This window comes from Phyllobates terribilis, unplaced genomic scaffold, assembly GCF_046119375.1.
Source record: "Phyllobates terribilis strain yellow unplaced genomic scaffold, ASM4611937v1 Scaffold_2__4_contigs__length_985480577, whole genome shotgun sequence".
Taxonomy (NCBI): Eukaryota; Metazoa; Chordata; class Amphibia; order Anura; family Dendrobatidae; genus Phyllobates; species Phyllobates terribilis.
Window position 1 is genome coordinate 542,038,593 of NW_027362762.1, and position 16,608 is coordinate 542,055,200.

The 16,608-nt window shown below is 39.5% G+C and overlaps 1 protein-coding gene across 4 annotated transcripts in view; it reads right to left on the bottom strand.

The window, feature by feature from the left end:
• Nucleotides 1-2,159: 2,159 nt before the first annotated feature.
• The window catches only part of SCMH1 (Scm polycomb group protein homolog 1), a 76,689-nt gene continuing 62,240 nt past the window's right edge, over nucleotides 2,160-16,608 (bottom strand). For all 4 annotated transcript variants that reach the window (XM_073666369.1, XM_073666367.1, XM_073666363.1 and 1 more), the window contains 6 exons: nucleotides 14,960-15,160; nucleotides 11,123-11,305; nucleotides 10,904-11,032; nucleotides 10,540-10,722; nucleotides 8,844-8,974; nucleotides 2,160-2,818 (listed from right to left, as the gene is read on the bottom strand). In XM_073666369.1, the coding sequence (XP_073522470.1) occupies nucleotides 2,693-2,818; nucleotides 8,844-8,974; nucleotides 10,540-10,722; nucleotides 10,904-11,032; nucleotides 11,123-11,305; nucleotides 14,960-15,160 (953 nt within the window). In that variant the 3' untranslated portion in view covers nucleotides 2,160-2,692. The remainder of the gene's footprint in view (nucleotides 2,819-8,843; nucleotides 8,975-10,539; nucleotides 10,723-10,903; nucleotides 11,033-11,122; nucleotides 11,306-14,959; nucleotides 15,161-16,608) is intronic.

Sequence of the window (16,608 nt, forward strand, 5' to 3'; positions counted from 1 at the left end):
TCGCCTGTGGTAAATCACAAAAGAGATTCTCCTTTGATTGTTGGTGCCCATGTAACATGAATTAGCCAATGAATGATGAATTCAGTGTTTTAAAAAGCCACATGGTAGGCATTGTTCCTTTGTCACAATGGTGAAGACAAGGAGCTGTCTGAGGACATCAGAACTGCTATTCTAAGCAAACACAAGACTTCCAAAGGGTATACGGTCATCTCCAAAGACCTTGGTATCCCAGTTTTGAACAGTACACAATGTTACTAAGAAGTTTGCCAAGCTTGGAACTGTCAAGAACCTCCCTGGACGTGGGGGAAAGAGAAAAATTGACAAGAGAAGTCTTCGAAGGTTGGTGCAAATGGTGGGAAAAACATGTCAAACATCCAAAGCCTGAATGCCAACCTGGAACAGTCTGGGGTCATGGTTTCAACAAGTACCATACGCCACACAATAAACCAAGCAGAGCTTTATGGGCAAAGGCCAAGGAAGAAACAATTGCTGAAGAAAAGACATAAAAAGGAACGACTGATCTTTGCCAAACAGTGCTTTGACAAAACACAATCCTTTGGGAAAATGTTCTATGGACAGATGAAACAAAAATAGAGCTTTTTGGCAATGCAATGCAACAGTTTGTTTACAGATGTCGCAATAAAGATCACAAGTAAAAGAACACCTTACCAACAGTTAAGCATAGTGGAGGATCCATAATGCTGTGGGGTTGCTTTGCTGCGTCTGGTACTGGAGGCCTTGACCCATATCACAGGAATCATGAAATCAGAGAATTATCAAGAGATTTTAGAGCGAAATGTCCTACCCAGTGTAAGAAAGCGTGGTTTGAGTTGAAGATCATGGCTCCTCTAGCAAGATAATGACCCAAAGCACACATCCTAAAGTACACAGGAATGGTTGAAAAAGAAAAAATGGACTGTTTTAAAATGGCCAGCAAAGAGTCCTGACCACAATCCCATTGAAAATCTTTGGGATGAGCTGAAATCTGCCATTGGGAAAAAAGAACCCTGCAAATATTCAAGAGCTTGAACCAACTGCAAAGGAAGAGTGGGAGAAAATTCAAGCTGAGAAGTGCAAGAAGCTTATAGATGGCTACAAGAAACATTTGGAGGCTGCCAGCAAAACCAAAGGGTGTGCAACCCAGTATTAATTACATAAGACAAAAGTAGAAACGGAAAAGCCTCACCATGTCTAGAAAAATAAAGGTAGCTCCTTAGTAAGTCCACAAAGAATCCTTGACCATTGACCAGCGGTTAATGGAACAAAAAAAAGTGAAACAAAAGGATCCATAGAGCGTGGAAAATATTTATAAAATTTCCATGAGTTTATTCCATTAAAACTGTGAATAGGAGTATACAAACATTAAAATCAAGAGAGATGTCTTCATGATTTTACTGTTTGTATACTCCTATTCACGGTTTTAATGTGATGGAATAAACTCATGGAAATTTTTTAAATATTTTCCACGCTTTATGGATCCTTTTGCTTTACTTTTTAAGTATTAATTAGGGGTGCCTTTACTGCTGCACATGCTGTTTATTCTGTTTCTTCTTTGAAATTGCAACATGGAAGTTGAAAAACAATGTTTTATTATTGTATTACTTTGGACCACTAATTAAAAAATCCTGAGGATATAACTTTGGTACATTTCCATTTATTTCTAAAGATATTGTACAGTCTATGAAAAAATGAAGGGGTGCCAATAATGGTGAGCAGCACTATATATGTAATATGTGTGTGTTTGTTTAGCAGAGCTGTGTGTGTGTATATAGGAGAGGTGTGAATGCATGTACTGTACATGCAGCAGTGCTGTGTGTGCTCCGCAGAGTATACATAATGTATATATGTATAATGCACATGCTGCAGTGAAACAGCAAACAATACATCTATTACTCCCCTATAAACTAGTGGTATTCAGCCCCTCTACTTTTTTACAGTGCCAGGGAAGTTATAATTAGTAGGAAATATGTTTTTCCTATTTTCTGCTATTTTAACCTGGGGTGCCTCTTATGGTCCAAAAATACGGTAATTTCTTTCTAAAAACAATAAATATTAATCCGTGTTGAAGGGGAACATAGCCTTCAAATCTAACTAAGTGGTGTTATTAGAAGACTCAGATCTTTTCCTTCGCAAGAGATGCAAAGTACAACAGAAAGGTATTTATGAGCAAAGTCTGGTAAGGTTGCTGAATTTATTATTAATATAATTCTGGATCTTAGAAATTGGATGCAACCTATATCCTCTATGTACAAGAAAATCAGATTTCAAGTAACTCCAACCAGTCATTAGATTGCAAGCTTTTGTGGCCAATAATTCATTGTGCCTCTTTTATTCTACAAGATACAGCGCTGTGTGCACTGCCGGTGCTATATAAGATAAGAAAAGTATTGTTTGGATTAATTCAAAGTACATCAGGAAGCGGGATAACCTGCAGCCCAATCAAAAGGTAATGCCTTCATCTTCCCTCATTGTGAAATATCAAGGACAAGTTCACAGATTGGAGGAACTTCTCAGAGATAAGAAACATTTCAGAAGTCAGCGACATACACTAACCCCCCAGAATTGGGGTCTTCAGGGCTTTGAGTCATATTCCTCTCATGGTGACTTTTTTTTTTGCAAAATTGCTGAGACAGTCCAATGTCCAATGCATGAACATTTATAGGTTCTGTGACTGTCGGGCAAGGCGTCTTTGTCAGAACTTCCCTTGCTTCAGTTTATCTATATGGTGGGACAGCTTTAGAGCAGGACCCAGCTTCAGACCCATGTATTTCATCATAACATCGCTTCTCAACAGGAGCAAGGCTTTGCCATCAATTTCCTGTAGAGTGAGAAAAAAGAAAATATTGTGAGATAATACAAGTATAGTCTTCTATAAGCCGATCAATTCATACTAATAGATATTTTTATAGTTGATCTATATCTGTGCTTCTCAAACTCTGGCACTTGGGCTCACAAGCCCTAAATTCATCAGGAAACTCCTGCTTTCCCTGGCCGTAAAGGTTCTTTCCCTCTAAAGACTATGTATCACAATATACTTCATCGGGTTCTCCCCAAATATTGCACCTAGAACTAAGTTTCTAGTTTTAAATATGATACTAAAAGCTAAGTCGTAACGCAAATTTTGTAGCTGCCGCACACCGTTAAAGGGGGTTTTCTGGAGTATTATTTTAACTGTGCAAAAGCTTGCATAGGTAGAAAATACCAAACAATGCAGATACTGACCCTCCGCATGTCCAGCGCTCTCTGCAGCTGCTCTAGTCTTTGTTACTGGCTGCAACTTTGACATTATGACTACAACACGCATCACCGCTGCAGCCAATCATTGAACATAGCAGCTCGTGTCATCTATCCCAGCTACGGGAGCAGTGGTCGAGAGCCTGCGCTTGACCCAGGGAAGGTGAATACTCTCTGGGTTTATTTTATGCCTATCCAAACCAATACTTGGCTAAACTTTTATTCAGGGAAAACCTCTTAAAAGGGTTTTTAGTTTAAAATGTGACTATTAATGTAAAGGTATGCAACCCTACGGAACAATCACAGCAATACGCCCTCCATGGTCCAATGATGGCTCCCCGCCATTGCACTGGTGTTTTATTGATTGGCTGCAAGAGTTCTATACACAGTTGATGTGACGTCAACACAGCAGCCCATCAACAAAACTGGCAGAGATGCGGTGGCTGAGTTTTGTTGTGGCTGCTATTTTAAAAAGTATGCCATGGACGATCTAATCATGGCAATTAATCAGTACAGTGCATTGTGAAAGTATTTGGCCCCCTTGAACTTTTCTACCTTTTGCCACATTTCTGGCTTCAAACATAAAGATATAAAATTCTATTTTTTTTGGGAAGAATCAACAACAAGTGGGACACAATCGTGAAGTGGAACGAAATTTATCGCATATTGTAAACTTTTTTTAAAAAAATAAAAACGGAAAAGTGTGGCGTGCAATATTATTCGGCCCCTTTACTTTCAGTGCAGCAAACTCACTCCAGAAGTTCAGTGAGGATCTCTGAATGATCCAATGTTGTCCTAAATGACTGTTAATGATAAATAGAATCCACCTGTGTGTAATCAAGTCTCCGTATAAATGCACCTGCTCTGTGATAGTCTCAGGGTTCTGTTTCAAGTGCAGAGAGCATCATGAAGACCAAGGAACACACCAGGCAGGTCCGAGAGACTGCTGTGGCAAAGTTTAAAGCCGGATTTCGATACAAAAAGATTTCCCAAGTTTTAAACATCTCAAGGAGCAGTGTGCAAGCGATCATATTGAAATGGAAGGAGTATCAGACCACTGCAAATCTACCAAGACCCTCTAAACTTTCATCTCAAATAAGGAGAAGACTGATCAGAGATGCAGCCAAAGGGCCCATGATCACTCTGGATGAACTGCAGAGATCTACAGCTCAGGTGGGAGAGTCTGTCCATAGGACAACTGGAGATAGCTGGAGGAGAGGACAGCTACAGGTACCTTTCCTTGCAACCAGAAAAAATGTAAAACCTGTCCGTTTATAACGACCACAGACAAGATAAAGATCCCCAATTCACATCAGGACTATAAGATCCCAGGTACGTTCAGCTGTATCACATCTAATGTAGTGTACTTAATTATATGTACCAAATGTCCAGCTGGGGGTCTTTATGTAGGGGAGACAGGGCAAAAACTTAGAACAAGGATGAATCATTATCGCCACGCAATAAAAGAAAAAAGAATAGATCTGCCTGTAGCCAAGCATTTTTGTTCCCCTCATCACAGCATAAAAGACATGAAATTACTGGTATTAAAAGGTAACTTCAAATCTCAAAGAGAAAGAAGAATCTCAGAATATAAACTGATGATGACCTTTAACACTTTCAGAGCAGGAATGAATGTGTCGCATGGATTTACAGTGCCTACAAGTAGTATTCAACCCCCTGCAGATTTAGCTGGTTTGATAAGATGCAAATAAGTTAGAGCCTTCAAACTGCAAACGAGAGTAGGTTTTATGAACAGAAGCATAAATCTTACAAACCAAAAAGTTATGTTGCTCAGTTGAATTTTATTAAATTTTAAACATAAAAGTGTGGGTCAATTATTATACAAACCCTATGTTTAACATTTTGTGGAATAACCCTTGTTTGCAATTACAGCTAATAATCGTCTTTTATAAGACCTGATCAGGCCGGCACAGGTCTGTGGAGTTATCTTGGCCCACTCCTCCATGCAGATCTTCTCCAAGTTATCTAGGTTCTTTGGGTGTCTCATGTGGACTTTATTCTTGAGCTCCTTCCACAAGTTTTCAATTGGGTTAAGGTCAGGAGACTGACTAGGCCACTCCAACACCTTGACTTTTTCCCTCTTGAACCAGGCCTTGGTTTTCTTGGCTGTGTGCTTTGGGTCGTTGTCTTGTTGGAAGATGAAATTACGACCCATCTTAAGATCCTTGATGGAGGAGCGGAGGTTCTTGGCCAAAATCTCCAGGTAGGCCGTGCTATGCATCTTCCCATGGATACGGACCAGATGGCCAGGCCCCTTGGCAGAGAAACAGCCCCACAGCATGATGCTGCCACCACCATGCTTGACTGTAGGGATGGTATTCTTGGGGTCGTATGCAGTGCCATCCAGTCTCCAAATGTCACGTGTGTGGTTGGCACCAAAGATCTCGATCTTGGTCTCATCAGACCATAGAACCTTGAACCAGTCTGTCTCAGAGTCCTCCAAGTGATCATGAGCAAACTGTAGACGAGCCTTGACATGACGCTTTGAAAGTAAAGGTACCTTACGGGCTCGTCTGGAACGGAGACCATTGCGGTGGAGTACGTTACTTATGGTATTGACTGAAACCAATGTCCCCACTGCCATGAGATCTTCCCGGAGCTCCTTCCTTGTTGTCCTTGGGTTAGCCTTGACTCTTCGGACAAGCCTGGCCTCGGCACGGGAGGACACTTTCAAAGGCTGTCCTGGCCGTGGAAGGCTAACAGTAGTTCCATAAGCCTTCCACTTACGGATGATGCTCCCAACAGTGGAGACAGGTAGGCCCAACTCCTTGGAAAGGGTTTTGTACCCCTTGCCAGCCTTGTGACCCTCCACGATCTTGTCTCTGATGGCCTTGGAATGCTCCTTTGTCTTTCCCATGTTGACCATGTCTGAGTGCTGTTCACAAGTTTGGGGAGGGTCTTAAATAGTCAGAAAAGGCTGGCAAAAGATATCTTTAATCCACACATGTGAAGCTCATTATTCTTGGTGCCTGAACTACTTCTTAATACTTTAGGGGGACCAAACAGAATTCTTGTGGTTTGAGGGGTTGAATAATAAATGACACTCTGAATTAACTTTTTACTTAAAAAAAAAAAAAAAAATTTGCTGCAGTCCATTTCCCACTTCCAGGCTGATCTACAGTACAAATGTCACAATGCCAAGTTAATTCCGCATGTGTCAACCAGCTAAATCTGCAGGGGGTTGAATACCACTTGTAGGCACTGTATGTCATTCTACATCAACTAAGGAATGTGCCCCTCAGACTTGTGAGGCCATCATAACACTGGACCTAGTCACAGGACAATAAAACCTTCACACTCCTTATCTATTAACTGCTAAAATATTTATAGCCAGACCTGTTTATCTCTTCCATAATAACTCAGCTTTCCATCACCTGTCTTACCTATTGCATTTTTTGTGTATCTTATTGTGTATAAATATGTGACTCTTCAGATTTTGTGATATACTAGCCTGATGAAGAGACCTGCGTAGTCTTGAAAGCTTGCAATTTGTTACCATCTTTTCAGTTAGCCAGTAAAAGGTATCAACCACTGAGGACTCTCAAATCTAAATATTTTGGAAAGAGCTGAAAACTGATATTCACAAACGCTCTCCATCCAACCTCAATGAGCTCGAGCTGTTTTGCAAGGAAGAATGGGCAAGAATTTCAGCCTCTCGATGTGCAAAACTGATAGAGACATACCCCAAGCGACTTGCAGCTGTAATCGCAGCAAAAGGTGGCGCTACAAAGTATTAACTCAAGGGGGCCGAATAATATTGCACGCCCCACTTTTCAGTTTTTAATTTGTTAAAAAAGTTTAAAATATCCAATAAATTTCGTTCCACTTCACGATTGTGTCCCACTTGTTGTTGATTCTTCCCCAAAAAATTAGAATTTTATATCTTTATGTTTGAAGCCAGAAATGTGGCAACAGGTAGAAAAGTTCAAGGGGGGAAAATACTTTCACTATGCACTGTATTTCACTCAAGCCTCCCTCAGCATTTTTGCCACTTTCAAAGATTGTACACCTTTTTCTGCACCTACATTGTCAGAGTTGGGGTCAAATGCTGCCACGACATAACCTAATATACTATTAAGAGGGTTGTCCACTTTTGAGGACAATTTTTTTTAATTTAATTTAAATTCATGTATTTTTTGGCTAAAAATAATTTTTGTAATTGGGTTTCATTAAAAAACCTTGCACCATTTGCCTTCTATAATCTCTGTAAAACATATAAGCATGATACACAACTGATTGCTCAAATTAGTATAATTTTATTTATCGGTAAATATTAAAAGCAGTTTAAGATAACAAATATAAAACTGCCCACATATCATCACAGATGGAAATATAGTCACAAATTGTATCTGATCCTTAGTCACAGGTTAGGAGTAATCATAAAGTGACTAGTGCATCTAGAGGTAGTACAAATGTCGCTGTGCAAAAAGAGCTGGTTGAAAATAGCAGATACTAACCCCACTGTGGCCGCATATACCCGATGCGTGTTTTGCTTTTGGCTTCAACGAGGAAATCGGTTCCCTCGTTGTAGCCAAAGGCGAAACGCGCGTCGGGCATGTGTGGCCACAGTGGGGTTAGCATCTGCTATTTTCTTTTGCCATCTTATCACAGCATACCCTGGGTTCCTTCATATATGGTCATTATTCAATCAGCTCTTTTTGCACAGTGACATTTGTACTATCTGTAGATGCATAAGTCACTTTATGATTCTGATTGTACCACTAGGTCTTTATTATGTATTCATTTCAGTGACATCTATCTATGTTCCCACATCATAATATATTGAATTCCTAGATCACCTTATCCGAGTCTGTGCGGTTTCTTTTCTTGATTACCCCTAACCTGTGACTAAGGTTCAAGTGCAATGTATGACCATACTCCATCTGTGACATTATGTGGAAAAGTTTTAGATTTGTTATTTGTACTTGATGGCTTATGTTACATTATGATTACCCCACTGGACTGCCATAGTTTGAGGATTCCCTTTCCCTTTTTCTTGTCATTTTTAACTGCTTTTAAAATTTACTGATAAATAAAATTATACTATTTTGAACAATCAGTTGTGTATAATGCTTATAGGTTTTATAGTTTAATGGATACATAACAATTATGTACTGATCTATCTGTTCATTCTGTAGCCTCTGTGTTGCATTGTCTATTGATGACTACAGAATGAGTTAATTGAGAATCCATCAGTGAGCTCATTCTGATAGTCAAATAGCAGAGTTTCTAACTCTATTGTCTTTTTTTTTATCTCGTCTCAACTGATTTATGACCACAGACCATAACAAAGTTGAATGTGCAGGTAACAGCAATCCTGTAAAACAAAATGGTGCAAAATTTTGAATGAAACCCAATAGCAAAATGATTTTTAGCTCCAAATGCATTAATTTAAATAACAAAAAAAACTGTTGGAATTACACTCTGTTCTTTCACTGATGAGGTGCAAAAGCACGGAGAAAGAATAAACCGTCTAGATCTGTATTTCACCTTTTATAATAAATAGTGCAGCTTTTGATCTTTTTGTTAGCGTCATATAAGCTGCGTCCTATTGTAGCATATTATACTGTATAAACATTCAGACTTACATGTTTCCGGAAGAGCTCAGCGTGTGATCCCAGCTGTGGGTCCGCTTCTCTGACAAACTGCATAACATCTTCCATGTTCCATAAAGAAGGGTCCCGAGATCCCGGCCGAGCACTTGCAGACCTCTCAGGCTCTGGGGTAAGAAGAATGAAAGAAAATGGTGCAAATTATTGGAGACAACTGGGCAGGTAGAAGAGAATGGGGTTGAGCGTAACATGGACTTTGCTCAATGGCTATTTCATCAGTTACTGGAAAATCTTACATTTCTGTAATTTCTCATAGTTTAATATCAGGGCAATGTTCCCGACTCTCATTAATATAATGGTCAGTTTTTAATGAACAATAAAATAATTTTAACTGTAATTCTCATCACTATATTGCCCACAATAATTACTGGTAATTTGTTAATACTACTAGCCATAAATATATGTTGCCTATCTTTATAATTCAATTTGGCTTTTCAATTATTCTACAAATTCTGTTTGTGATTTTTGAATAGGTTTCCGAGAATAAGAAGTCAAGTTGGTAATCCAAACACAAGGGCAAATTTGGACCTCAAAATCACTTCAATGAAGAGCACACCTATTAACTAATAGCATGCACTATTAGAGGCCTGTTACAGGTCAAAATTGTTCATTTTTTTACCTTCATTTCTGCTGCTCTATTGAGTACTTTGTTTTTTCTGTTTTAAAATCGGCCATCTTGTTCCAGAGATACCTTGAGGTTTATTTAGTGCTAATTTTTATGATTTTTACCAAGGGTCATGTATTTAGCTGCTCCGCATTACTAACCCGTGAGCAACGCTCCCTTGTAAAGGCCATAAAAAATAGATAAAAAGGCCTATATCTCTGGAATAAAAAAGCAGAATACTTAAGGCAGCAGCATGAATAAAATATGAGCAAAATGTGGCCACGTTAGACCTAGCATCAGGTTCTCTTTAATTATTTTTGACTCTTTTCTGCTCTCGAATACTGACCTATATAGAGTACCCAGAAAATATAGGCAGTCAGAAACATGAGAGAGTCGTTGGCTGAACACTTATTTGATGGACAGCTACTCCTTCTCATCCCCCCCTCCAAATAACCATGCACGCTCGTCTTGACTATGGATGCTTGTTTTTTTACATAGAGAAAGGAATAAGCTTTTGGGAGACATGTCTAAAAGGAGAGTACAAAGGATCAGACATGTCTAACAAAATCCGACATTGAAACATCAGTCATACGGAGACAGGACACCAAAATTGGCAGATTTAGCCATCTTGTATGGTCATAGGATTCAAATAGTCTGATACACATCTCCATTTTATGAAACTGCAAATGCTTCTATTGGTGATGTGTTACATTTAAAGTATGAGAGATAATCTCGCATCACTATTTGTGTTCAGAAAAGGCTCAGCTCCGAAACTTTTACTGGAATCTGACCTAATATTCTGAACAAAGGTTTGCCGATGGCAATGTGTTTAGAATATGGTGTCATACATGTAGTAGCAGAAGTCTCTATAAAGTGCCCAATGGATTTAAGGAGGTGGGCTGCTTCGTAAACACGCAACAAGGGGCTGGGGCAACCTCTCCGCCCATATTTACCTGCACACCGTCTACGTAGTAGCGGCTGCGCTGGACGTTTCCACTCACTTCCAGGCTCAACATTCTGAACCTGGAAACCCCCTTACTTTCACTATGCCCTTATTGTACTACGTACCGCCTGAGCTCAGTCGGCGTACAGTTCCTTGGGACAGGCTGCTAGGCTGATGATGAATTCGAAAGGAAGGAGACCGATATTCCTTAGGAACTCTACATGTGTTAGGGCTACTAGGAGACTCTGCAGGACCCAGACGCTGCTCCATTGACCCTGGAAGTCCAGCATCATTCAGGAAAGTTTCTCCTGGAGACATACAAAGGTTGCAAAATAAAATCTAATGTTACTACTGAGTATTCTTTAATGCATATATGGGATGTCAATAATTATAAAAACATGACACAACCTTTTGACAGGTGGGGCGCTGCTTCTGGAAGAAAAGAACTAAATAGGAGTCTCATATATAAGAAATATAGAAATAGGTTACCTTCTGATGCATGGCAATCATTCTTTGGTACTTTGGGACACAGGGGGGCATTGTATGGAGGTATTTCTTGAGAGTATCTTTTGGATCCTCTGCCAGGACCATGGAGATTGCCCTCAAAATGAGACCTTTCTAAATAATAGGAAAATGGTGCTAAAAGCACTGTATAAGAAGTTAAGCTTATCCCAGTATTAACGGATACTTTAACACTAACATTGGTACCTGTTAAATATCGCTCATTCTCATATGATCCAGCTTGTGGTGCAGGATTCTGAGTGAACGGCTGATTTCCAAATAAGTTGTCACTACGCAGGTTCCGGCAAAGCTTCTCCAGAAAGCGAAGGACATGCACAATACTGTTTACTGCTGGAAGGTTAAGTGTGTGCTGTTCCCTCTCAAATACCGCTGCAAAATAAGATCCATCGTAACTAAATCATCGGTGAAGGTGAATCACTGTTTCTAGCATTTTTCAGTTAGTCACAATGAAATAGTAGTGCTAACCCCACAAACATGCAGGACGGTTCTAAATCAGTACACATTGGATGGTTGATTAGTCAGACAACTTTTATCTAAGGTGTAAGAGAGACTGCTGACTGTGCCGCCAGATTACGGTATATCAAGGGACATAAGAATAAGGGTGCTTCTGTTGCTCAGTGAGGAGGTAAGCCGCTGCCAGATGATTCAGGTACAGTCGCTCTCAGAAAACAGGAATGCTCAGCCAAGCTTTCATGTGTATGTGGGAGCCGGTAGAGATAGCTATTGGCCAAATGATTGCCCACTTAATGATCCTCTTAATATATTGCAATCATATTATACAGCACTGTGTACTTACAATTGCTCATATTGCCCTTCTACCCAGCTAATTCTTCTCTTTTCCATTAGGTCTATGACCTCACGTGATTAAAGCAGACTAGGTGAATCCTTCTAAGTTCTACATAGAAGCAGGAGGTCAATTTTCCCTGTATGAGTCATCAATCACTGCAAAAGTCCCTAGCAAGGGGAAGAATTGAAGAGGGGAATGATTTTTGCAGGGATGAGAGACTTCCTGTTTCTGCATAGAGCAGAGAAAAGAGATGAATTTCTGGGCAGAAAGGCAAAATGAGCAATTGTAAGTACATGGTGCTATATAATATGATGACTGCAATATATTAAGAGGGATAAAAATTTTGATGGGAGTGCTTCTTTAAATCTGCATAGAGAGGATCATGAAATCAGAGCAGGATCCATAAGCAGAAGAAAATGGGTTTTGTTCAGTTCTTATCTTTTGGTTTAGTTTTAATCTACTTTCAGTAATCCCTTGTTTCTATCCTTGGAGGTTGGAGAATCTGGATCTAATAAGGAGTATACATACTCTATCTAACCAGGGTAGACTTTGAATTAGTTTATTATAGAGCTTAAGAATATTACAGTATATTATTTTTGCAGTGTATTCTTATTAACTTTTGTTCACTGGACTGACTGTTAGGTCCTAATGCCTGGACAATACTGCTAACACTGGAAATTTTACAGCCTCGGCCAAAGGTGGAGCTTTGAGTGACAAGTGGTGCAGCTTATCTATACTGAAGATGGGAGGATTCTGCAGGAGCTCAGCAATGGCCTAACATGGCTCTAATACGAGTGCTGCACATGTGGCATGTGTCCAGCATACGAATGCCACCTAGGAGTGGCGTGTGTGCAGCATGAATCCTACATGAGTGGTTCATGTTTGGCATGTGTACTGAATGATGGGCACATGTCCAGCAAGTGTTCAGTGTGCCAATCTTGCATGTACGTATTCTTTCAAATACAACTTTTGACAATTTTTTTTTTGTTTCAGCCATTTATCTTTCATGTACAACCCCCTCAAAAGACAAAAGGGCATTTCCTCTGTCAGGTTAAAAAAAAAACGTTGAATCTCCAGAGGAAACAATGCTTCTTTACCATGAGAACTATTGATCTGCGGAACGGCTACGTCAGAAATTGGCCACAGGAGAAAGCTTAGATGCTTTTTTAGAAGAAAAATAATACAAATATTTATGCAAAAGTGTTGTAAATACTTTTATACCCTAAGGTGACAAAAGTATTCTAGGAGTTATATATTTTGTTCTGGTTAGCCAATAAAGGTATATTTGCAAGCTTTCAGAGCACAGAGGCTCCTTCTTCAGGCAAATTTACAAATTCATTCATATTTTGTTCTGGTTAGCCAATAATGGCATCACTCCGAGAATACTTTTGTCATCTTTGGGCATAAAAGTATTTACATCGATTTTTCTGGCTAACACGGTACCACAATATAATTTTTTATTGTACATTAGCAAAAGTGTAAAATTCTTTTTCTGAATGTTGAGCTAGCCGAACATCACTCGGGATCAGGAGGGAAAAACTTGCTCTTTATGGCAGACTGGATCAAGCATTATGGATGTACCTAAACCACATCATTCCCTTTGTCCTTTACCACCCCTTGATGAATTTGATGGACATGTGTCTTTTTTCAATGTTACTATGTAACTGGTTGGTGAATGTGTCCAGTGTGTGGTTGGTACTATATATGGGTGATGAACATGCATTTCTAAAATGATTTATGTATTTATTAATGTATTAAATTATGTAATTATATATGTGTTAAGATTATTTTATTTATGAATAATATATTAGTATTTAGTGTGTGTTTATTGGCATTTAATAGAGGCGTTCAACATATTTCTTGCACGGGGGCAAGTCAGCATCTCACCCTGATTGTAAGGTAGTATAGGTTGGACAATGTATTTGAGTACAAACATGTATTACTGTGTTAGCCAAGACACAAGATTTAGATACAGCTAGGGCATCTTCCTCAGGTTTGTATATTGTATTACACATGCACTAGATTGGTGGAGCAGCAGAGTGTACCACACAAAGCAAAAATAAAATGTATAGCCAAAAGGAAGCCCTTTTAACTGTAACATTGGATTCACAACATGTTTGCGTCCTATATCCGACATCTGATTAAAAAAAATCATATTCTTAAAAAAAAAGAGGACAATTGTGCAACCCAAAACTCACCTCTTAAGCTGGCCATACACAGTAGATGGCTAATGGCCGAGCGATGCTTTGGATTGTTCAGCCGACAGCCATCTCAGCCAACTCTCCTATACACAGGAGTGCTCTTTCAGCCAAGGGCTCCTGTGTTTTCTATGAGAAAGCTTATCTCAGGGACAACAATGAGATAGGAAGGCCAAAATCGGACATGAGCGATCAGCATCTCTCCGATCAGTTGGCTGGCGCCCCCATACACTTTAGATCATTCGCCGAACCCATGAATATCGGTGGGTTCGGATGACATAAGTCTAATGTATATGGGGGCCCTTAGGGTGCGTTTACACTGCATGATTATGAGGAATGCTCATTTCCTGATAAACGGGCATTGTTATCAGGCCGCCAATCACCCATTTAATGAGTAAAACATTAGTTTGCTTAAAAATATCATCATTCTCAGCAGCACATGTCCTGCATAAACAGCTGCACAATCAGCTTCTGTGTAGCCAATAGACTATATAGTATAGAGTATAAAGAAGCCTGTAATCTTAAAACATATAGTATATTAAAATGTACCCAGTGCAGGTAGAAGCTAGACTATATATTTCCTAAAAGCAGCCGTAGAGAGATGATTTGGGTGATGTTTGCCTCCACCTTTATTGTGCACCCCTAACAGTATAATGCAAAATACGAAGAATATTTTGTAGGTCTAGACTGAAGAAACAGAGGTGAATTTCTTATTTTATATCTTATAAGTAATAGTGGCAGATGAACTCTAAAAGCGTGTGTGCTAAGAACCTCAAATCTCCATTTTTGAAATATTTCACATTTTGAAATATTCCCTGTTTGGCGGTTGCTTAGTTCCTGCAGGTGCCACTCGGTTTTTGTGATTGTTCGCTTTTGCATTCCAATAATAGCAGATTCGCACCTGCAAATTTATTTCATTTTATTAGGTGTCAACTAATTGTTTTGGACTCAATATGAAAAACGCAGTTTTTGTATATCCTTTTTGTTATGTAGTATGTAGTGACAGTTTTAAATCAATGGTTATAGTGGAGCACTCACCAGATATTATTTCCCCACCATGACCCTGCTTTAAAAAAGCAAACACAGTTTTCTGATGGTAAGCACAGTCTATGCAGGCTTGAACGGCTTGCTGTAGGACGACAGATGCCCGTGCTGGTCCAAAATGATCAGGAAGGTGCTGAACTTTTTTTCTGTCAAGGTGAGGGCCAGAATCTCCATTCTTGTTCAGATAAATGCAAACTAGAAAAAAAATGCATCGGTTGAAATATAAGCACTATATATGGCTGATGGAGACGGGTACAGATTATCTTTCAATATATTTACATAGGTTTACTGCAAGTTTTGTATGTTCAAAAAATTCATCAATGTTTTCTAGTGAAAAATATGTTGCTCAGGCTAATCACAGTTTTCATCCAAGTGCCAAAATCTGAAATCCCTGATATTTCCCAGTAGTGCAGTTGAAAGTACATACTTACTGTGTAACAAAACAAGATTGTTTCTTTTTTTCCTTCAGTGCCAAACAGTAGATGACATTGGAGTTTTCTATCCTCATCCTTATTGGTAGACAGCTGATATACATACTGTGTATTCTGCATTAGGCCCACTAACAGTCATTGCTCACAAAAATGAGCTCTGGTGGTTGTAGAATTTTTTTATGGCATAAATGGAGCCCATTGGGGGTGTAACAATCAACATAGTTTAAGATGATGGCTACTATGTGAGTTACCATGCTTTTCCTAGATGACGGCTGCTATCTGGGTTACCATGCTTCTCATAGATGGTGGCTGCTATGTGGGTTACCATGCTTCTCATAGATGGTGGCTGCTATGTGGGTTAACATGCTTTTCCTAGATGATGGCTGCTATTTGGATTACCATTCTTCTCCTAGATGGTGGCTGCTATGTGGGTTAACATGCTTCTCCTAGATTATGGCTGCTATGTGAGTTACCATGCTTCTCCTAGATGATGGCTGCTATTTGGATTACCATTCTTTTCCTAGATGACGGCTGCTATGTGGGTTAACATGCTTCTCCTAGATTATGGCTGCTATGTGAGTTACCATGCTTCTCCTAGATTATGGCTGCTATGTGAGTTACCATGCTTCTCCTAGATTATGGCTGCTATGTGAGTTATCATGCTTTTCTTAGATGATGGCTGCTATGTGAGTTATCATGCTTCTCCTAGATGGCTGCTATGTGGGTTAACATGCTTCTCCTAGATTATGGCTGCTATGTGAGTTACCATGCTTCTCCTAGATTATGGCTGCTATGTGAGTTATCATGCTTTTCCTAGATTATGGCTGCTATGTGAGTTACCATGCTTCTCCTAGATTATGGCTGCTATGTGAGTTATCATGCTTTTCCTAGATTATGCCTGCTATGTGAGTTACCATGCTTTTCCTAGATGATGGCTGCTATTTGGATTACCATTCTTCTCCTAGATGGTGGCTGCTATGTGGGTTAACATGATTCTCCTAGATTATGGCTGCCATGTGAGTTACCACGCTTCTTCTAGATGATGGCTGCTATGTGGACTACCGTTCTTCTCCTAGATGATGGCTGCTATGTGGGTTAACATGCTTCTCCTAGATTATGGCTGCTATGTGAGTTACCATGCTTCTCATTGATTATGGCTGCTATTTGAGTTACCATGCTTCTCCTAGATGATGGCTGCTATGTGAGTCATCA